The sequence below is a fragment of the Cornus florida genome, unplaced genomic scaffold (genome assembly GCF_030987335.1).
Source record: "Cornus florida cultivar Cherokee Brave unplaced genomic scaffold, ASM3098733v1 CherokeeBrave_3.0.0_Hap2_Chr08, whole genome shotgun sequence".
NCBI lineage: Eukaryota > Viridiplantae > Streptophyta > Magnoliopsida > Cornales > Cornaceae > Cornus > Cornus florida.
Genome location: NW_026775578.1, coordinates 79,929,117 through 79,952,646, shown reverse-complemented (window position 1 = coordinate 79,952,646; position 23,530 = coordinate 79,929,117). Strand labels below are relative to the sequence as shown.

At 40.8% G+C, this 23,530-nt stretch overlaps 1 protein-coding gene across 1 annotated transcript in view; it reads right to left on the bottom strand.

Annotated features, from left to right (window-relative positions):
- Positions 1-22,699, bottom strand: part of LOC132268184 (uncharacterized) — a 32,329-nt gene extending 9,630 nt beyond the window's left edge. Inside the window, exons 1-6 of the mRNA XM_059768967.1 lie at positions 22,174-22,699; positions 21,924-22,032; positions 21,641-21,756; positions 20,180-20,299; positions 19,907-19,996; positions 18,276-18,427 (exon numbers count right to left, since the gene is read on the bottom strand). Of these exons, the coding sequence (XP_059624950.1) occupies positions 18,276-18,427; positions 19,907-19,996; positions 20,180-20,299; positions 21,641-21,756; positions 21,924-22,032; positions 22,174-22,389 (803 nt within the window). The 5' untranslated portion in view covers positions 22,390-22,699. The remainder of the gene's footprint in view (positions 1-18,275; positions 18,428-19,906; positions 19,997-20,179; positions 20,300-21,640; positions 21,757-21,923; positions 22,033-22,173) is intronic.
- Positions 22,700-23,530: the final 831 nt, after the last annotated feature.

Genomic DNA, 23,530 nt, shown 5'->3' with positions numbered 1-23,530 from the left:
TCGTGGGTCACTTCACGCTTGTAATACTCAGCTTTGCAGATTGTAGGTACTTGGATAGCTTGCATATTGTAGGCCTGTAACCCCTCCTTGTAACTTGCAGGAACAAGCCTGTTGTTGGCTTGTACTAATAATAAACAGCCTTTTGAACTTATTGCTCCTTGTTTGTAGATAGCTGCACTGCTATTCGGCTTATTTGGCATGCATTGGGTAATGCCTCAAGTCTTCCAAAGGTCTGATTAACACGTGAAGAGGATGCCACGTGAGAAGTCACGCTCACGATTATTGGAGGATAGTTCCACACTGTGTTTGGTAGTGTATTTGGAAAGAGAGGAATAGCAGAATTTTCGTAGGAAAGGAATCGCCTTTGGTAACCTTGAAACTTCATATTCTTCGCTCTATTTTTTGTTATGTGAAAGGAAGCACTTGCTCCTCTACTGTTGATTTAGTTGATCTTTTGGACTCTATGGGTCCTTAGGTTCAGCTTCCGTTTTTGTATTAGAGACGCGTTCCCCTTTTGAACACTCCTCTAATCGATTATTACTTATCAAAAAAAAAAAAAAAAAACAGCCACAACCTATTTTTTTTTTTTTATAAGTAAGAATTGTATAAAAAACGCTCAAGAGGGGAGCGCAACCGAAAGGAACAGCAAAAAACAAAGACCATTAAGTCTTCAAAGAGGCCAAAAAAATCAACAATGCCCTCTAAAGATCTATAATCTCTACCCGAAACCCAACAAAAAAGAGTGAAAATAATGGAGAACTTAAGAACAGAAATAGGAGACTCTTTCCCTCAAAGTATCTCCTGTTTCTCTCAAGCCAAATGCACCACCAAATACAAAGAGGCGTAGCCCTCCATGCCTCTCGAATGTGAGCCCCCACAGAACAGCCTTTCCAAGCCTCAATTAAACCTCTAGAAGAGCCAGACATGACTAGGGATGGCAATTTGACCCGCCTCCGCGGTTACCCGCCCCGCCCAGTCCCGTTTTTGGCGGTTTTGGAGAACCGTTTTGCTTATATGAGCGGGGATGGTTTCATGTAATAAAAACCCGCGCTGGTTTGGTGCGGGGGCAGGGGGAGGTCGCCCCGCCCCGTTTAGATAGGCAAATTACTTTATTACATTTATTTCAATAGTATATATATTTACCGCTATATATTAAGTACCCTATATAACAATATTAAAGTAAAAAATGAATTTGATTAAAAGGAAAGTTGCAATGGTGAAGAATTGAAGATGTGGGGAAGAAAAAAAAAAAAAAAAGAGCAAATCTATTTCAACAATAAATAAATTATGGTCTTAAACGGGGCGGGGCGGGTACCCGCGGGGATAAAAATGTTAAACGGTTATGGGGATGGGGTGGAAAGTTTCTCCGTTTTTGCAGTTTTGGGTAGGGACGGGGGCAAGATTTTTAAACGGTTGTGGGGGGTGGGGGAAGGTACACCCGCCCAAATTCGTCCCCGTTGCCATCCCTAGGCATAACCCACAGAAAGCCAAACAGGCCAAGCATCAAATCCCAACATTCCTTAGCCAAAGGATAATGCAAAAGAAAATGATTCACTAACTCTTCATCCGGAAGGCACATATAACACCGATTAACCACCACCTGATTCCTTCTTCTCAAATTATCCCGAGTCAAAAAATTTCCCAAAACAGAGGTCCAAGCAAAAAAAGCCACCTTAAGAGGAGCCTTAGAACGCCAAACTGCCTTCCACGGGAAAGGACCTTCAAGCTCTTGAGTGAGACACCTAAAGAAAGACCACACATCAAAGCGACCCTGAGCATTAGGAGCCCAAATCCAAACATCAGAATCTCTGACCATCACACCCTGCCGATACAACACCCCCAGAAGACGAATGGCGTTGTCAACTTTCCAGTCCTGAAATGGACGCCTGAATCGAACATCCTAGACCAATTTCCCATTATCAAGATGATAACAGTTGATCACCCTAGCCTGCCTATCCGAAGCAATCCTGAATAGTCGAGGGAAAGCAAGAGCAAGAAGGAGGTCCCCACACTAGACATCCTCCCAAAAACTAATCCGCCTGCCATCCCTGAGGCGAAACCGAACATGTTTGAAGAAATCAGCCCAGCCCTGTCAAATAAACTTCCAAACCCCCCCACACCCCTAGGACCACGCACCTCAAGAGAGCACCACCCTCCTCCACTCTCCCCAAATCTGCTCACCACGACCCTCCTCCAAAGCCAATGCCTCTCCACCCCAAACCTCCATAACCATTTCCCAAGGAGAGCTTTATTATTTTTTTTTTATTTTTATTTTTGAAGTTAAAGCAAATACGCACACACCCTACCTCCACCGAGATTCGAACCCCCGACCTCCCCTTTGGAAAGGAAGGGGTGATACCGCTAGGCCATTTGGTCCTTTAGTCCAAGGAGAGCTTTATTGAAAAGCAGCAATCTCCTAAGCCCCAACCCCCCATTCCGAATCAGCCTACAAACTTGCTCCCAATGAACCAGGTGAAATTTGAAATCCTTCCCCCCCCCCCCCCCCCCCCCCCCCCCCAAAAAAAAAATCGCTCCACCGCCGAGGAGGGAATCTGGAACAGAAAGATAAAATAAGTGGGAAGACAAGAAAGGGTACTCTTGATCAGAGTCACCCGCCCCCCTTTGGAAAGATACTGCTTCTTCCAGCCCACCAACCGCCTCTCAAACCTATCAATGACTGGATCCCAAACCCCCACATACCTCGAAGGAGCACCCAGGGGTAACCCTAAATAAGAAATGGGAAAAGAGCCTGTACAGCAGCCAAGAATGCTCGCAAGCATCCCGATGTCAGGGACCTCACCGACTGGAACCAAAACACTCTTTCCAACATTCACCTTCAAGCCGGACACAACTTGGAACCAGATCAAAACACATGTCAAATATCTGAGCTGGGACACATCTGCATCACACAGAACCAATGTATCATCTGCAAACATCAGGTGCGAAATCTCTAACTGACTAGCAACATCCCTGCCCACCCAGAAACCCCTCAGGAAACCCAACTCCACAACCCTCCTCATCAGCCTGCTGAGGGCTTCCATCATAAAGAGGAACAAAAAAGGAGAAAATGGATCGCCCTGCCTCAACCCCCTCGAGCTAGAGAAGAAACCCGACGAAGCTCCATTCACAAGAACAGAGAAGCGAGCACTGGAAATACAAAAATGAATCCACTTTCTCCAACGCACTCCAAACCCCATCCTCTCCATAAGATAAAGAAGGAAGCTCCAACTTACATGGTCGTATGCCTTCTCAATGTCCAACTTACACAGAACGCCTGGAACCCCACTGTGCAATCTGGAATCCACGCACTCACTAGCAATAAGAACTGAATCCAGAATCTGACGACCTCCCACAAAGGCATTCTGAGAATCAAAAATGACTCCATCCAGCACCTTCCTCAATCTATTAGCAAGAACTTTGGCAATCAAATTATAAATGCACCCCACCAAACTAATAGGGCGAAAATCCCTAACATCCAGCGCCCCCCCTTTTTTGGGAATAAGGGCGATGAAGGTGGCATTCAAGCTCTTTTCAAAAGATCCCTGAGTGTGGAATGCATGAAAAGTGCCCATCACTTCCCCTTTAACCACCTCCCAGCACTCCAAACGAAATCTCATGGTAAACCCATCAAATGCTGGGGCTTTATCCCCGTTACAACTCTTCAAAGCACCCAACACTTCCTCTTCAGAAAAAAACGCCTCCTGACTAGAGCCCTCCTCACTAGAGATAGAATCAAACTGGAGACCCTCAAGCAAAGGTCTCCACCCAACAGACTTTGTTGAAAGCTTTGCATAGAACTCAACGATACCCTTGCAAATCTCATCCTCCTTGCACAAAAGCTCACCTTCCACCCGAATCCTACCAATATGATTGCCCCTACAATGGGCATTGGCCAAACGATGGAAAAACTTCATGTTCTTGTCACCTTCCTTAAGCCACAAAGCACAAGACTTTTGCCTCCACGAAATCTCCTCCATAATAGCAATCTCGGCAAACTCCGCCTGACATTCCACCCTCCTAGCCTTCAGTGAGTCCACCAGGACCCTCTGACCTTCCATCCGGTCAATATCAGCAATCTCAGAAAAGACCCAATTCTTCTTCCAGATAAGATTCCCGAAGACCTCCTTGTTCCAAATCTTGATTTCTTCCTTAAGAAGACGCAAGTGAACCGCTAGCAAATGGCTTGGGGTACCGTCCCCCCCAAACCCATCCCACCATATTCGAACTCTATCCAGAAAACCCTCAGCACGAAGCCACATATTCTCGAATCTGAATGGAGATCGTCTTCTACGCAACCCCCCACAATCCAACAACAACGGAACATAATCAGAAATAAGGCGAGCCAAAGTAGCCTGAACAACATCAGAAAACTTCTCCTCCCAGTCCCCCGACACGAGGAATCTATCGAGCCGAGAGAAGGTAGGAGGAGAACGTCCACTAGACCAATTAAAAGGCCCCCCCTCCAAAGGCAAATCAACAAGCCCAAAATCATCAATGAAAGCCGAAAAGGACTCCATGTCAGACGTCCACCTTCCCCCCGTCGATCTCTCAAAAGGGGAACGAACAACATTGAAATCTCCACCAATACACCACAACAGCAACCAATGCCCACCACAATCCCCCAGTTCCTCCCATAACATCGGCCTTGTCAGATCATCCGTAGGCCCATACACACCTGAAAAGACCCAATGAAAACCATCCTCCACCATAGCGAACATACAAGAAACAGAGAAATTCCCAATCCGAGAATCCACCAAAGACACCCATCTACTATCCCAGAAAACAAGAACACCACCCGCAGAGCCATTGGCATCCAAGGCACACCACTTCACAAATCTCCCACCCCAAATGTTTCGCACAATCAAATCCGTCATCGAAGCAATCTTGGTTTCTTGCAAACACACCACATGACCTCCCCCTTTACGAATAACCGACTTCACCACTTTCCTCCTCACCGGATCATTAAGACCCCGTACATTCCATGACAAAATTTGTAGCTTCATAGGGAAACAGTAGCAGAATCCGTCCCTCTCCTCCTCCTAATGTCCCTCTCCCTGGACCCTATTCCGCCTTTCATAAGTAACAATACCCGCAGATCTCCACACCTCCCTCTCAGCCGCCCCTTCCTGAACACCACCCCTACCTCCCATTCTTTCCAGAAGCTGCGAATTAAGGATACCATGGAACATACTCAACGCCTCCTCCATTCTCCCTTCAAAAGACACTCCTAAAAGAGAGCCCACCTCCCCCCCATTTTCTCTAAACCACTCCTCCTCCAAATACCCCCTTCCAACAACAGCAGCAACACCTCTCGAACACTCCTCTTCCGGTCGAATAACAGCCAAAGGAACACACGTCTCCACCACCTACTTAGCTCCTTCCCACTGAATCAACCCCAACTCCCCATCAAGAGAAGAACCCGAAACTCCCTCCCAATCCTTAGGAACAGAGGTGGAAGGAGCCCAACCATCCATCGGAGTCCCAAATTCCTCATCAGAAAGAAGGCCCCTTGGCTCAACCTGAAAGTCTTTCAACGCCAAGTGAACCCGAAGGTCTTTTAACAAAGCAGCAGCAGAAACATCATCCAAACAAATCTGCACATCCCGTCCCACACTAACAGTGATGCCCTCCCGCTTCCTGTCCAGAGACCCCACCGATCCCACCAAACAACCCTGTTAAATGCTATTCTGCTCAGCCAAACGCTGCTCCGAAACTGCCTCGAAAACCGGAGACAACCTTTTGGAAAAAGATGGCAACCCTTCCTTCTCCAATCCGGCACAACGCTTTGACACCCCACAAGGAGGAGAAGAAAAGGAGGAGGAAGGATGAAGAAGAGAGCATCTCGACTAAGAGGTGGACTTACCCGGAGATGAACTAGACGTGTTATTCACCACCCATTTCTGTTTCTCCTTGCGTGACCATCTCCTTCGGATTGCAGGGAGAAAAAGCTTCTTCTTATTTCTCAACCGCCGACCTTGCAAAGGCTGCACCTCACGCCGTCCATCCTTTAAAAAATCGGAATTCAAAAGACCAGGTCCATCCATTAAAGGAGCAGGTCCATCAGATAAAACGGGTCCTTCAGTTGAAGAAAAAGGCTCAAACCTATTGGCCACCTTCAGCCCAGAGTCAACAGAATTAAAACGCGGCCCACCCTTCAGATTACAGCCCAAAACAGAAGGAGCACAAGAAACCTTGTCAACCTGGGCCTCCTTAGCGCAATTCGGATCACTGTGACAAGATTCTGGGCCTCGTCCCACCTTAAGCCCATGAGGAGCCGCACCATTCAAACTAGGCACAATGGCCCCAACCATCAGCCCAACCAAAAGCCCATCTGAACGTGAGGCTTGCAAAGTCACACGCGGTTCAAATTTAAACTTATTAGACAATGTGGATACAACTGCATCCCACCCCGAACGTCCAACTCCAGAGCGCCAACCACGTGTCTGACCGCCGCCTCTCCCCCACCTACGCGCTGAAGGCGCATGAAAACCACCTCGGTTTCTTCTCTGATCACCAACATGGGAAACTGGCGAACAATCATGACCTCTAAAACCTCCCCTGTGAGAATCCCGTCGAAACACAAACTTGTCACGATTAAACGATGATGAAGAACCTTCATTCCTTTTCTGAGTGAAGATTCTTTTGAAGCATTCCGTGTTGCGAACCCAAACCTTTTCCCTCCACGCCTTCCATTTCTGAAATTCAGCTTTCCCTTTATGTCCCATGGACTCCCATCTCATCCAATCAACTTCCTTTAGCAGATGCGAGCCATCTCCTCCTTCCAAGCTGTCCGTCGTTGGAACAAGAACAGGGTGCTTCTCCTCCCAAACCGCCAACTTATAGCAGAATCGGTCATCATGGACGAAGACAAAAGGAGGACACGCACGTCCCACTGAGACCGTGATCCGGACTCTTTCAGCATCCTTGGACTCATCTGCATCAACCCAAATAAAGCCACCACAAAGATCGCCGACCGTCACAAACAAAGCATAGCTTCAGAGGTGAAGAGGGAGACCATAGAGCGTAACCATCTTCAACCCTTGCCCCTTCAAAACCTCGGAACAACCCTCTAAAATTCCAAGCTTCCACTGGGAGAGAAGCCTTACCCCAGTCCCGACGGTCCTCCTTGAGAACACGAGCTGCCTCTACCGGAGAGGGGAGACGAAAAAGGATCAACGAGTCCGGCAAAGGCGAAACCACCACATCAGCTGAAATCTTCCAAGCCCGCGTTGCCCAAGTGGCGATCTGAGCCAAATCACCCACTTTTTTGTCAAACTGACCCACTAAACACGATCGCAGGTCCTCTTTCCTCCTACCAACCGAATCATCGTCCAAGAAAATCGAAGGACCTCTGTACGTGTTTGCAGACCTGGCAAACCCACCTTGAAAGAGACGAGGTAAATGAGCCACCTCTAAGAACGTGCGCATAATAAACCAGAAACAGAAGACAGAGACGAAATCAAACAAAACCCCCAACTGAAAACACAGACTACAAACCCAACAGAGAAAGAGAAAAGCGAAAAGAAGAGTGGTAGAGGATTTCACCGGAGTTTATGACTCCGGTGACTGGTCGGAGTAGTAGACTCCGATACCATCTCAACCATGATGAGCTTTCTCCGAAAAATATTTGGGGTATGAAGCATGAGGATGATCCACAACCTATTATTTGTAGGTAGCTGCACTGTTATTTGTAACAGCCACAGCCTTGCTTCTTGCATTACATTGATTACACGCCTTGTAAAACAAGAGTTTGTTGTGTCGTCTTGTTGATCTATTTGGTTGCACAACACAAAGAACTTGTCTTCTTGTCTTAAAGAACTTGTCTTCTTGTCTTGTTTGTCGGTTTGATCACACAACACAAGGTGAGCAAGAGATAAGAATATTCTTCTCCAACGTTCATATTTCCATCCATTGCAACATTCAATTTTCTCTATAAATAAGGTAGTTGATTATCTTCAAAGACTTAACAAGTCTCCTTTTTTTTTTTTTTTTGTCTTGCTTTTCCCTCGTCTTTTCATTTATTGATCTTCTGGTAATATGGGCACCCTTGTTCGATAAGATGGTGTGCAACCCCCTATTCAAAAAAATGTCATTAAGCGTGATAATAACGGCAAAGCTCTTCCGATCAGACCGGATATGGCAATTTATACAATGACCAATGAAAGCATTGCCCGTTTGAAACTCAAACACTCTTTTCCGAAAGACATCGTCCTCCGCTGTGTAGAGCCTTACGAGAGGTCTTGCGACGTCCCTCAAGGCACGGAGACTTGTTTCTTCGAGACTACCTTTGAATGTGGCATGCACTTCCCTTTGTTCAAATTTGCCAAAGAGATACTCCAATTTTTCCTCCTTGCCAACTTACCCCCAATGCCTAGAGGACAGTGACTGAGTGCACAATTCTCTGGTACCTATGTGGGAATCCACCTTTGACACTGAAAGAGTTCTTATCTTGTTATTACCCTGGGACGCAACGACGCGGAGATTGGATTAACTTTGCACATGACGAAAAGAGAGGGGCTCTGCTTATTGATTTTTCGTAGTACGACAAAGACTGTTGGTTGAAATTTTTCTTTGCATCAGGCAACGGGTGGGAAGTTTACCCAGACGCTTGCAAAGAAGACAAACAGTCAAGGGTGCAGCGCAAATGGGGCAAAATCGACTTCACTAGTAAGTTAACTCTGTTTGCTCTTACAACAACTTCTTGTTCTTGTTAACCCTTTATTGGCTTATTTATATTTTACTAGCAATGTTGAAAGATAAGGACACCCTTAGCGAAGTTGAGAATGCCCATGTGCAGAAGGCCCTCAACTACCATAGCAGAAGTTGGAGCCAAGTGGTAAATCCTAAGACCCTTGCGCTTCTCACATCCATAGATCATGGCGTTCCACCACCACGCTTAATGGAGAGAGGTAATTTCTTTTTTATAAAAAAAATTATTTTACAATTGGCATATATGTTCTACAAAACTTATTCTCTCAATACTCCTTGGTCTCGTAGGCATGCCACATCACTTGGCCAAGGTGCTAGCCCTTTGTCATCACCTAGTAGTAGAAGGAAAAGGAATAACACAGGACAAAGGGTCACCGGCGAAACTACTACTTTGCAGGTGGAGCCTCCACCGACTATTCCCGCTGTTCCTTCTGGGGTTCCCACACAAGCATTGTTTCAGCCAATGACAGGGAAATCCCTTTTGTAACCCCTTTCAGTCTCTTATTGCCCAAGGAGGCCCGTCCGGGAGCCAGGAAACTTTTGTAGATGCACACACCAACCTTTCCAATGGTACAATTCAGTCCAGTAGTATCACAGGCTTGCCCAACAACCCCAATGTCAATCCTTAGAGATGCTGGTTTCGCCGCAAACAGGATGGACCACTTCGTATTGCCTGAAGACTTGCATGCTCTGGATGCTTTCCCCATTCCAATTGTCTTGCAATATGGAATGCATGAAATGGGTCAAGTGAGTACTTATATGTGTCTTACATAACTTATTTTTCATATTCACAATCTCACTCTCTTGCTTACTATTGTAGTGCACTACCATGTTTATTGATGTTGCACACCAAGTTGTTAACGCTAAAACGACACTGGCAAGAGCAACGAAACACCATACCTCCAAAATTCGGGATCCAGAGGGTTTAATTGAAGTTCTTGGTAATGAGGATGCTACTTTTTCAAATTTTCCAATGAAAAGCATAGGGATACTCTCACTGAAAAGGGTCTATAGAATTCCATAGATAGGCACCTTGTTCTTAAAAAATGGCAGAAAGGATATGTGTTTGCACAGAGAAAGCTGGAAAAGATTCCAGTTTTGGTAAATTCTATAATGTCCCACTTGAATTTTGGAGTAAAAGGGATTCAGCTAAATAGCGAGCGCAGTGGGTAAGCCACTATGCTGATTCATTGACTGAGAAAAGAAAAAGGTTCCACTCGTATATGTGCTGGAATTGGGGTTGATAAACCCTTAGTTGAGAGTTTTTCTTTAGCCCCGCCAAATGGTGATAAAATATCCATTTCTGCAGAATTTCAATAGAAAACATTTTGTTGTTCTCATTGCTCGGAATCTGGTCATTCTGATAAGAATTGTAATGTTTCGAAGCAAGCTGATTCAGTTGGAAATGAGGCTACTTGTCTCTCTGCTACTAATGCCCCTGAAGATCAATGGAAAGTGGTCTCAAAGAAAGCTAAAGGTAGAAAATCCCCCAAAAAGCAATGGTTACCTGCTTTGAACAGTGATGGGAGTGGTGTAGAGAATCTTAATGAGCAGGCAAAGGACTCTTCATCAGCTACGGAGTTGAAAGCAGCTGGTATCCCTGATTTACAAGGGTCTGTAGATGTCTCTTCTGGGGCTAATGGTGACCAAAAAAGGGTGTTACATCAGTGAACAGTCAGAAAAAGAGAATAGAAAAGTGATGGTAGTTTCTGACGAGCCAGTGATATCAAAGGATCCTTTAGAAGGCATAAAGAAGGTAATTTCCTCTCCTATTGAATTCCAAACTTTAGCTTCTATGGATAATGATAATGTTGAAATGAAACTGTCTATTGTTACCACCAAAGAGGTGTTGCCAATCTCTATTTCATCTAATAAAGGAGGTGTGTCCCAAAGGGTCCAGATAAAGCTAGAGGCAAAATTGGTACTTCTAGTGGATGTTGACTGGTTTTTGTTGTTCCCTAATCTCTTTCCTCTAGGATAATTGGATGTATGAATGTTAGGGTTTAAATTAGGAATTTGATTAGTCCTATTTGTTGTTTCACTGAAACCAAGTTTAGAAGGCTGAATATAAATAGGGTTTTTAAATCCTTGTTCTCTAGATAAAGTATAATCCATAATTATGATTGTTCTATCTTGGGTCGCACTTGGGCATGCCAGAATCCTGCAAAGTTTATGATTGTTACTGATCAATGTATTCACTGTGACATTTCTGCCAAGGATGGTAGCTTCCAGTTTTTTGGGACTTTTGTTTATGGGGAAAATTTTGCTGCTCAGAGAAGGAAATTAAGGCATGATATTATAATCTGGCCTAGGCTTCTAGAGTGAAACCATGGTTTTCAGCTGGTGATTTTAATGCCATAAGATTCAAGCATGAAAAAATGGGAGAGTCCACCAATTGGAACGAAGGCATGAAAGATTTAGCTTAGTACATTAAAGATTCTGAACTGTCTGATCCAGATTTTCAGGCCTTCAATTTACATGCAATAATGGGACTTACTATAGGAACTGGATAAAGTTTTGCTAAATGAAGCCCGGCTTAAATGTATCCCTTTATCAGAAGCCATATTTGAGCCCTCTTGCATATGTGCTTTCACATATTTTGCTACAAGTTCAGATAGGTACTCTTTAGATCAGAAAGCCTTTCAAGTTTAATAATCTATTGGCTGACCATCAAAATTTCCTTCCCAAGTTGAGAGAATTTGGGGTCAGAAGAGATAATTTGGGGTCAGAAGATTTACCGGAAATTTGTTTGTGTTTACACAGAAGCTGAAATTAGTTAAGGCTTCTCTTGCAACTTTGCACAGCAGGCATTTTGACAATTTATACGCCAAAGTAGATGAGGCCAGAAGGAAGCTATTGGATGTAAAAAGGGTGTTGGATTCTGATCCTCTCAATGTAATCAATAAAGAAGAAGACAAAAATTGTTTTGATCACTTCCAGACGGGAGGAAGAAAGTTAGTGAAGGAAAAAATCATTTATTTCTACAAGAAGTTGTTTACTTCAGACCAGATTTGTCCTGATTTTCAAATTTGTATCAGTTTATTGGCAGAAATTGAATGATTATGAAGTTGGGTTATTAAACAGAGTTGTCAATGCTGAGGAAATTAGGCACACACTGATTTCTCTCAAAGAGGACAAAGCTCCAAGTCCAGATGAATTTAATGTCCTTTTTCTCAAGAAAACTTGGCATATCGTTGTGGATAAAGTTACGCCCGAAATTCTTTCCTTTTTCAAAACTGGAAAACTGCTCAAGGAGGTGAATTCTTCTATACTAGCTCTGGTTCCTAAAGTTGATGATCCTACTGTTTTCTCTGATTTTAGGCCAATATCTGTGTGTATAAGTGCATGCAAAGGTCATTGCAAACAAAATTAAAATGGTCCTCCCATCTTGCATAAGCTTGAATCAAATGGCCTTTGTTCCTGAAAGATACTTACTGAGATTGTGCTGCTTTCTCAAGAAGTATCATAGAAACAACAAGCCTACTAGAGTTTCTTTGAAGGTAGATCTAATAGCCTGTGATATAGTCTCTTGGGGATTCATTATCGTGGTTTGAAGGCTTTCCAATTTCCTGACAGCATAATTAAGTGGATTGAAGTCCCTCTCTGATGGAGAACCAGATATGGTCCGAGAGCTTGAAGTGGACGTGCTTCGTCTTTACTATTGGAGACATGGAAAATATAGATATAATTAGGGCTTTCTGCTTATTTATTTATTTTCTTTATTTTTATTATTATTATTATTATTATATTAATGTTTTAATTTTAGGATATTTTAGTATTGCAGGGATTTATTTTTGGTAGCAGAATTTGATTAGGATTTTCCTTGATGCCTATTTATACGTGGGATTGATACATTGTGAAGACAATTTTTCATTAATATGGATTAAATACAGAGATTATTATAGGTGATTTCTTCTTCTCTCTTTTTCTCTTCTCTTCTTCTCCTCTCATTCTCTCAACTGTCCTGCACCAATTTTAGTATCAGAGCGAAGATCCAAGTTTACAAGATTGAAAGATCCAAGTTTACAAGATTGAAAGATCCAAGCTCAATACAAATAGTCCAAGCATTATGTCACTGTTCTCAATACAAATAGTCCAATCTAATCCCCATCGTCAAACCCCAGCGAACACCCTCACCCAAAACCCTAGTAGACCTCGAACCCTAGGCCACCCCACCAAACAAACCCTAGTCCCCAAAACCTATAAGCCCCTTTCACTCATCAGAGCCCTAAACCCCATTGTCGCAAACCCCAAACCCACATACCCCATCATCGTTTACCAACCCAAAACACAGAACAAACACCCAACTCTCATCTAAACAAGCCCCAACTGTTGCAAATTATCATTCCCAAACCCACACTGAGCAACCCATCAATCCCAATCATTGGCAGCCCAGTCATGAAGCCTAACCCATATCACCGAAACTTCCCAACCAAAGCCAACAGCTTCACCACCACTATTTTTTATGTGGAGTATCTGTTACCTAACCAAGGCACCCCTGAGCCTCCTATTTTGTTAGTATGTGTTCCTACAGGTGCAGTTACATTTTTCTCAGCACTAGCATTAGCTCTTCCACCTTCTCAGCTGCATTATATGGATTGGATTGAGGATTATTTTTACTATCTGATGCTTCTCATCTTGGAGATATTCAGTATTACCTTGTTAGATGGAAAAGTTATGGAGTTTAGATGACGACCTTTGTTGCGTTCGCTTATACTTTTTGGAGCTGTACATATGCATTTACTCTCCAGAGGAGAGTTCTTCTCAACCAGGAGGGATTGATGTTGAACCAAATACGGTCCAGAGCTTGAAGTGCACGTGCTTTGTCTTTACTATTGGAGACGTGGAAAAGATGGATAGAATTAGGGATTTTTGTTTATTTATTTCTTTATTACTATTATTATTATTATAGTAATGTTCTAATTTTACGATATTTTAATAATTTAGTATTTTAGGGATTTATTTTTGGTAGTAGGATTTGATTAGGGTTTTCTTTGATGCCTATTTATAGTGGGATTGATACATTGTGAAAACACTTTTTCATGAATATTGATTAAATACAAAGATTATAACCGGTGATTTTATTCTCCCTCTACTTTTCTCTTTTCTTCTTCTACTCCCATTCTCTCAACTGTCATGCATCAGTCTCACTTCTCCAAAATTCTCTAACATCAAGGATAACTTGCTAGTGAGAGAGGGCTTATACAAAGGCGACCCATTGTCCCCTTGTTTGTTCTTGCTATGGAGGTTCTAACAGGAAATTTGAAGCCTAAACTCTATCAACAGATTTTCATTTTCAAAGTGTAAGAAGCACAAGCTGTCGCACTCAATTTTTGCAGATGATTTGCTTTTATTCTCAGCTGGAAACATGAAATCTATTCAAATTTTTATGGAAGCTATCAACACTTTTATAATCTTTCTGGCTTGTGTCCAAACCCTGCTAAGAGCAAGAATTTTTGTTCTGGAATTCCTCAGTTTGATCATGAGGAAATTGTTTCTGCTATTAATTTTCAGTTGGGGGTCCTTCCAGTGAGGTATTTTGGGTCCCTTTGCTTTCTACTAAGATGAACTGAATATTGTGTGGTTTTAGTGGACAAAGTAACTGCCAGAGCCAAGTCTTGGTGCAGCAGGTACCTCTCATCTTAGTTGAAAGCTGAAGATTGTGTGATGTGATTTTAGTGGACAAAGTAACTGCCAGAGCCAGGTCTTGATGCAGCAGGTACCTCTCAGTTGCTGACAGGCTACAACTTCTTTCAGCAGTCCTATTTTTCATCAAATGTATTGGTCAATAGTGTTTATCTTACCAAAGAAAGTGATCAAACAAATTAATGCAGTGCTCAGGAATTTTCTTTGGAATAGGGCTGATCTAAAGAGTGGTAATTCTAAGGTGGCTTGGGAAAGGTGTGCCTACCAAAAGAAGAGGGTAGATTAAGTATTAAGGACTTGGCTTCATGGAAAAAAGCAGCTATGGCTAAGCATTTTTGGGGGATTTTGCAGCCTATGCCCAAGACCCTTTCGACTCAATGGATTAAAACTCACCTTATTAAGAGAGTTTTTGTGCTATGAACATTTCTCATGATTGCACATGGACATGGAGAAAGTTGTTCAATCTTAGAAGCAGTTTCAGAATGGATTTCATGCATAAAATTGAAAATGGTGAACAAACTTCACTATGATTGTTGGCTTCCAACAGGCCTTATTAATCTGAAATGGGGAAAACTGCAATTAGTGATTATGGGCTGGGGAAAGAGGCTTCAGTGGCTGCTATTATCAGTGAAAACCAGTGGAGATGACAAACACTTCTAATAGTGCATTACTGGAATTGGTTAGCAATTTGTTCTGATCAACTGATATGGCTTCCTACAAATGGTGTTCTCTCCATCAAGTCAGCCTGGGAGAGGATTAGCAGAACAGGGTGCCGTGGTTTGATCTGATCTGGTTTGGAAAGGCTATCCCAAAGCATTCCTTCATTATTTGGCTGGCTATGCAAGATAAGACTTTTACTCAAAAGAAAATGGAAAAATGGGCTTATAACTAATGTTAGCAGTGTTTTTGGTAGAGAGAACGTGCAGGACAGAATTCATCTCTATTTCTCCTACAGTTTTACTTACAGACTATAAGCTGCTGCATCTGGTTTGGGGGCTTTCCAATGGCCTTCCAATGACTCCAATAATTTGGTTACCTGGGCTATTTTATCTCTTAAAGGCTCCTCTCTTATTTCTGTCATTAATAAGTTGCTGTTTGCAGCCACCATCTATACAATTTGGAAGGAAAGAAACAGGAGGTTATATATGAGTGAATATCAAGATGTGATCACTCAAAGGAGCAGATATTGAAGTGATTATATCCAGAATTATTTCTTTAAAAGATTTTCCTCCTTCCATGGCTAATAAATGGATTTGTAGAGAATGGAATCTTCCTTTTTCTATTTTGAAATGTGGTCTGCTTTCAGTATGCTTCGGTTCTCTGCTGCTATCTCGGGAAATAATGCTTCTTCCGGTCATGAAAAGAGGGTATGTCCTTGCCAGTGTTGTTAAAGGGGCGCCTAGGCGCGCCTAGGCTCAAGGCTCAGGTTTAGCACCTGTTGTTGTCCCAGGCTCACTGATGTTTACTAGGCGCGCGCCTCGGTTGCGCCTCATCCTGTTTGTGAGGTACAACTAAGCGCGCCTCACTGATATTTGTTTTAAAAAATACGATTGTTCTATTTCTTAAGCCAAAAAGGGTACTTTTGGCAACCTAATAAAAAAAAATTTAAATTAAATTAAAAAAAAAAACTCAACCATACGATATAAGGAACTTTTGTTCAAAAGAATAAAAAAATAAGAAAGCCCAAGAATCAGAGTGTAAACCGAACAACGATAGAATGAGATTGTGAGACGAAGACGAATCCCTAATTGCAGAGATGAACGACGAAGCCACGTCATTCTTTCTTTTCTTTTTCTTTTTTCTCTCCTCCTCTAGATCTCTCCTCTCTTATTATCTTTGTTTACATCTCTCTCTTCGTCTAGTTCTCTCATCTCTCTATCTTTTTTTTTTTGCTCTGTTTTTCTTTTTTTTTCTTGTTAACAAATTTTTTTTTTTTTGTTAACATATTTATTTCTTTTCGTGCTTTGTTTTGCCATTCAAAAAACACATTTTGCTTTGCCTTTCAAGAAAACAAATTTGTACTCTTCTTTATGGTTGTTGGATGCTTGTATAGTTGATGAATTTACTTTTTTATATTTGATATTAATTTTTAGAATATTGATATGACTTATGAAATATGAATGTTATTATGGTAGTTTAAATTTTCAATTGTGCGCCTCACTTCACTCAGGCGCGCGCCTCGCGCCTAGGCTCCAAAGGACCTCTAACGCCTTGGTGCGCCTTAGGCCTTTAATAACTATGGTCCTTGTTGTGTGAATGTTCTCCTTTTTGAGCAGTTGTAAATCTTGTCTGCAGGGTGTTGACTGTTGGCACATAGATAGTGTATGTATTTTGAGGATGGGAATGCCTATTTACTGGGCTATTGATTTCTGCTTCAATGTATCTATGATACTTCTGTATATGCCCTTCTGGTGGAATTACAGTCCTGCTCACTACTTATTTAGTAGTGTTAGCTGGCTACTATTATGGCGTTGGTATGGTTGGACTATGATTCAGTTTTATTTTTGTAGCCTTGGTATGCATCAGCATCTTCAGCAAGTTCAAGATTGCTTTGTTGGATAGATGTGCTGTCTTGTTTTAAATTCATCTATCCTTTTTCTCTGTTTCTCTTTGTAGCATATTTGGCTTTGGCTCGTATCCTTTTCTTGTATTCAGGAGGTATGCCTCAGAATAGTTGTTTTTTCATTCAATAAAAACCGTTTACTTTAAAAATAATAATAATAAATAAATAAATAAAATTTAAGCCAAACTGCAATATCTATTACTCTGCTTTTCTTCCTTAATCATTGAACAATTATATTAAAGTATTCAAATATTTAAGTTACAGACTCTCTTAACAGCTTAAGCTTTTGGAAAAGATGGTTGTTAACATGGTATCAGAGCAGGTTTATCATACCCTACTCTATACTCTACTCATCTTGGATCTTTGGATCAACTCATCTTGGATCTCCGGATCAACTCATCTCAAACTCTCGACAACTTCATATTTAGTTTCAAGTTGGACACTTGAGTTAAAATCTCCATGTACCAACTTACTTAAATTACTCCTTGACAGAATATTGACTTGTTACTATATTTGTATTTGACTTTCTGTGAAATTCCTTTATTGTAAAATACTTGTAAAGCAAGAATACTTGTAGAGCAAGTATTTTCTATTCTCTAGCTACAAGTCTCTCATTTCACCTATAAATAGAGGTGATCATTGTATACAAAAATTAAAAAAGAGAGTATAACAAAGATATGCAGCCCTTTGAGCTTTGTGTGTCATGGATGTAAGCCCTAGTGACTAAACCACATATATCATTGTGTTCTTCATTTTCTATTTCTCACTTCAATCTTAACATGGTATATGAGCCAAAGGTCTAGAGTTCAAACCTCACTGTCGCCCTAATAATTTTAAAACTGAAATACGTATTGGACCAAAAGAAGGCCACGCGTGACACTCTGTAACAACTTAAGCTTTTGGAGTAGATGGTTGTTAACAAATTATATTTCAACTGTTACATTGCGAATCCATAAATTTACATGATAAATGTACCAAATAAATAATTTCTCACCAAAATAAATTAATAACAAAAATATGGAATAATTACGCATTTTATAATACAATTTCCATCAGTTAAAGTGCAATATTAGAAATCCAGGAGAATATTTGGAAGTTTCAGAAATTGATAATAATTTGTAAACAGTTAAAACATATGGACAACTTGAAATTTTGCTAAACAAGATTAGTAAAATTGATGACAAATATAGGATAGCATAGGTGAAATCAAGTATGACAATGATGGAAGACGAAGTATGAAGCGTTCATTCCGAGGCTTCAAGCTTCAAACTTCAAAATGTTTAGGTAAAAAAAAAAAAAAAATTCAATATTTGCAACACAACATTTACAATTGTAATGTTTAGGTAAGATTACTCACTTTGTATGCACAAAAACGGGAGCGGCCATATACTCTTCTCCGCCATCCTGAACTTTATCTTTGTTTTCCTTTTCAGAACTCAAATTAGGATTTTGTGAATGGGAAAGGGTTGGGGAAGATGGGTCTGGAATACCATGTTTTAACAAGTCAACCTGCAGAGAGTAAATATTTTTGTTTTTGATAAGTCAACCTGCAGAGAGTAAATGGAATTGTAATATCATGCCATAACTTCAAATTTGGATTTTAAAAAATGAGAAAGAAAAAATAAAAAAAATAAAAATTGATTTACAAAAATTAGAAAAATCAAGGGAAACAAATTTCCAATGAAAGAATCACAGGCCACATTCTCAATTAAATAAAAGGCCATAAGGTAGGGAATTTTTTATTTACTACCAGAACTTTTTTTGTCAAGTACTATTTGCACAAAAAAAAAAAGAAGAAAAGGGGAACGCCTACACAAGGCCAAAAAAGGCCCCTAAACTCTCGAAGAGTCCAAAAAATCTACAATTTCCTCCAAGGATTTACAATTTTTCCCTAGGACCCAACAAAAAAGGGTGCTACTAATGGAAAACTTCAATGATCCAATAGGGGTCTTCTTTCCTCGGAAGGATCTCCTATTTCTTTCAAACCGTAAACACCACCAAATGCACAAAGATGCTACCCATTAAAAATCACGGACTTAGACCCCCACTGTACAACCCATCCAAGCCTTTGGGTGACCTAGGCATAACCCACTGAACCCCAAACAAACCCATCATCAGAATCCATAAATCCCGAGCCATTGGGCAATGCAACAAAAGGTCATCAACCGTTTCCTCATCATTCTTACACATTTAACACCAATTGACCACAACCAGTCTCCTCCTCCTAAGATTATCCTGAGTCAAGATCTACCCCAAGACAGATGTCCATACAAAGAAAGCCACTTTGAGTTAAGCCTTCAAATGCAAAATAGTCCTCCATTGGAAGGGTCCCCAGGGGTATCCCTAAGACACCTATAAAGTGTAAAATCAAGCGCCCCTAAGGAGAGGCACCCACACGCAAGAGTCAGAAGCATCTCCCCCTATTTCTTGGTGATAAAGTAGTTCCAAAACACCTATGCCATCCTCAATCTCTCAATCCTGAAAATGCTTCAAGAAACACATATCCCAAACCATTCTCCCACTATCAAGTCAATAGTAGTCGACCACCAAGGCATGTCTATCTATGGCAATCCTAAAGACTCTGGTAAAGACGAGGGCAAGAGAGTGATCGCCCCACCAAATACCCTCCGAAAAGCGAATTTTCTACCATCCCTAACTCGGAATCTAAATGTGTTTCAAGAATTCATCCCACCTTCCGAATGAATTTCCAAAGCCCAACTCCACTTGAGAGTCTCCCCTCAGCAGTGCACCATCCTCCTCTCGTCTCCCCAAATCTGCTTGCAATCACCCCCTCCAAAGTCCCTGCCTCTCCATCCCGAACCTCTATAACCACTTCCCCACTCTCTTTATCTATATAGACAATAATAAAATAAAATAAAAAAACTTGATATAATAGAAGCATTGATACATAGCTTTAAGTACTTATAAATTAAATTTAAATGAGCTACAAACAGTAAAAGAATAGTTCAATATAGAAGAAAGGAATACCGTCGACATCAAATGCCACATGTTAATATCGTGAAATCCCTCAGATACCACCACTATTATGTGACAAATAGATGCTAGGAGAACGCCAAGCTAGAAGGATTCCTTGCAGCATCGAGGAAAAGGATAATGTCATTATACATTTATCCATTATAAGAAATGAAAAAAAAAAGAAGAAAAAAAAAAAAGGGCTTTGATTATGTACCATCAGATGATTAAAATATTGTGAGAATTCAATAATGGGAACTACTAAGCACACTTTATCTTGGCAGTTACCTGAATGCCCATCAGTTCATGAGCCAACTCAGCAGATAAAGATTCACCATTTAAAATTGAGATTGTGGATGAACCATCAGGTCTAATCATCTCAGCTAAAACAGAAGGACTAAATATGGGCTGCACATCATAAAGAACTATGTTAACAAATAAAAGGACAGATAAAAAAAATAGACCTGAGGAAATCTTACTTATCAAACCCTTTGAGCACTTTTAATGAAATCATACTTATCAAAAAAAAAAAAATGGTTAGCTGTCAAATTACAAAGAAAATTCAGTACTTCGAAGAGTTGACATGATAGAAAACTCTAATAATGCCTCCTATATCATCATAAAGGCAATCTATCCCATCGGTTTTTGACTCAACGCAACCGCTACCACATTCACTTCCCATGATGATACCAAAAAATCACATCAAAGTCCTTCAGCTTCTCCATCCACCCACACTGCCTAAGTTTGATGACTTGCCTGATCAGCTCAAAGAGAATTGTTTTGCAAGATTGATTTGAGGACAAGTTATCAATGGGTAAGGATTAGGGAGGATGATATCCCTAAGACTGCTTCTAGAGTTTGTTATGACCACTACAAGTTGATCAATCCGACTTTAGGTACTGAACTAGATGCACCTAGATTTGGGGGCATGAGAGCATAAATTTGTATTATGGTGTATGGCTCCAGTCATGTACAAGGTTTGCTTATTGGAAAAGCTCCTGTCTGTAGAATGTGATACTAGAAGAGAATATTAGTCAAAAAATTGTGTGATATGTATGTCTATCTAAATGCTTACTTACAATTCTCCAGGTTTTAGTTAAACTGACTATTGAGGCTAACGATATTATTATTTCTTTTTGAAGGAAAGACGTTTGGAGCAACTACAGTCTGGGGTAAAGGACATGGTGGCATCGATTGTGGTGGCTTAAGACTTGGAGTTGGTGAGATGGATGAAGCTATCCAGGTAGCTCTTATTGAAGGTAAGATGTTAGGAGCAGGTAAGTTGTCGCCTTTGGCGTCTTGTCTATTCTTTCGGCAGCGTTCCCCTCGAGTGCATTTTAATTAAATCTTACTTATAAAAAAAAAAAAAAAAGATGTTTGGAGCAGGTACGGTGACACCCAACATGGAGTTGGTGAGATGGATGAACCCACCCACAAAGCTCGGTGTGTATAACTTTATTTAGGGACGTGGCATCAGCATAGTAATACTCACAATCAACTAGCAGCGTGAGAATCTTAACAGAATCTTAACATCCGGATAATTTTATAAAGCTGCATTTAGGTGCCTATGAAGCAGTACTAATATAATGGAAATTATCTCTACTTTTTCAATTTTTAAAAACTCATTCGAATAAAATGTAAACAGTGATTCAGTGAAGGAATGAGGTTATGGTTTAAAGAATTAACCCTAGTTCTTGCAATCAAAACAAGAGCATACTAAATGAGATCATTGAAACAAGGTAAGGAAACCTGGGTATCGAGAAGTATAATCCGATCAGCAGAAATCCTTGGTTCAATGCCAACAGTACAGTGCCTAGCCATTGCTTTGGTTTCTTCGGACTGTATAGAAAATGGTGGTATCATTCCTGCAAGATAAGAGAGCATTATGATTATTATTTTTTTTTTTTATTCCTCCATTTCTTTTTTCACTCAAATTTTTCAGGGATATCAAACAGAATGCAATGTAATACAGGACTTCTCAAAAGTACACAAATAGAAGAAGTCTGAGCTGAGCGTATATTGTATAGTTTACCAGGTGAGGTTCCATCAAAGCCATAAAGCTCGTTCATGATCGTGGACTTGCCCACTCCAGGCGGGCCAATCACTCCAACCACAGTAAATTCTGTATTATCAGTCAGAAACTGCAAGAAAAAAAAAACCAATATTTCTCACATTTTCAGAAATAGAGTAGTAGGGAGAGAGAGCTTTGAAATTGAACTTGCACAAACTTCATAAATATATATACATACATATAAGGAGAGAGAAAGAGCGAGAAAGCGTACAGGGAGGAAGCGATCGGTGTGGAATTCCCAAGAATCGGAGAGGAGATTGAGAGATCCGATTGAGGGAAGACGAGAGCGAAGAGAAGAAGCAGAAGAATCGTCATCGGCAGGGCCGCCGCGGATGAATTTGCCGGCGGTGACGAGTCCTGGCTTAGCCAATAAGATTTTGGGAGCAGCTGACTGGTTCGAAGATGAGCTCCCTCCGGTGCCTGCCATTGATGAACTCCCTCTCTCTCTCTATGCTAATCAACCACCTCTCGAAAAACTGAGTTGAGGTTAATTACCAAAATAAAAATTAAATAAATAAGGATCATTTAATAAAGGATAAAATGCAAAAAAAAAAAAAAAAAAAAAAAAAGAAAAAAAAAGAAAAAAAAAAAGAAAAAAGAAACCCTCAACTATGAGTGAATTTGCAACAAACCCCCTGGACTATAAAAATTACAAAAACCCTTCTAAACTATACATTTTTGTCCCAGATCACCCCATCCGGCAATCAGCTAGTTGGATATTACCGACCAACATTTTAAAATTAAAGGACTATAATACCCTCATGAACATTAAAGAACAAGAATGCTTCTTTTTAAACCTTAGACTCAAACACTACCTAACATACACCCAAACACTACCAAACCTTACACCCAAATAACACCAGAGCATTATCCTCCTCACCTATGGATCTCCGATTGGTAACCAACGCTATGGGAAAAGGAAGAAGCCGTAACAGGGGCAATAGCAGTGAGTTTGTGGGATTCGACTGGGTCTCGTGGTTTGTTAACGATGGAGACAATGTCGTGGTAGGTGAGGTAGCGATGATGGAGGTGACGGTGATGGTGGTAGCAGGAATGGGTTTTGTGGTTCAATTGGGTTTGAGTGTGGTTTAGCATGAATTATTTGAGTTTCTATTGAACTATTTGAGTTTCTATTAATTTGGGTGTGATTTGTGAGGTGGAGGCAATGGGTTTAGGTGGTTGAGGTGACGATGAGGGTGGTAGCAGAAGTGGATTTTATGGTTCAATTGGGTTTGAGTGTGGTTTAGTGTGAATTATTTGAGTTTCTATTGATTTGGGTTTGGGTGTGATAATCTGAATTATTTGAGTTTCTATTGATTTGGGTTTGGTGTGTAATTGTGAGGTGGTGGCAGTGGGTTTGTGTGATGACCCTTTCATCTTTTCTTCTTCTTTTTTCCCTATATTTTTATTTTTATTTATTTATTTTTTATTATTATTATTGTTATTTTTATTATTATTATTATTATTTTAAATATTTTATTATTATTATTAATTAATTTATTATTATTTTTTTTTTCCTAAATGAAGAATTTTTTTTATAAATAAGCAATAAAGTACAAAAGAGAAAG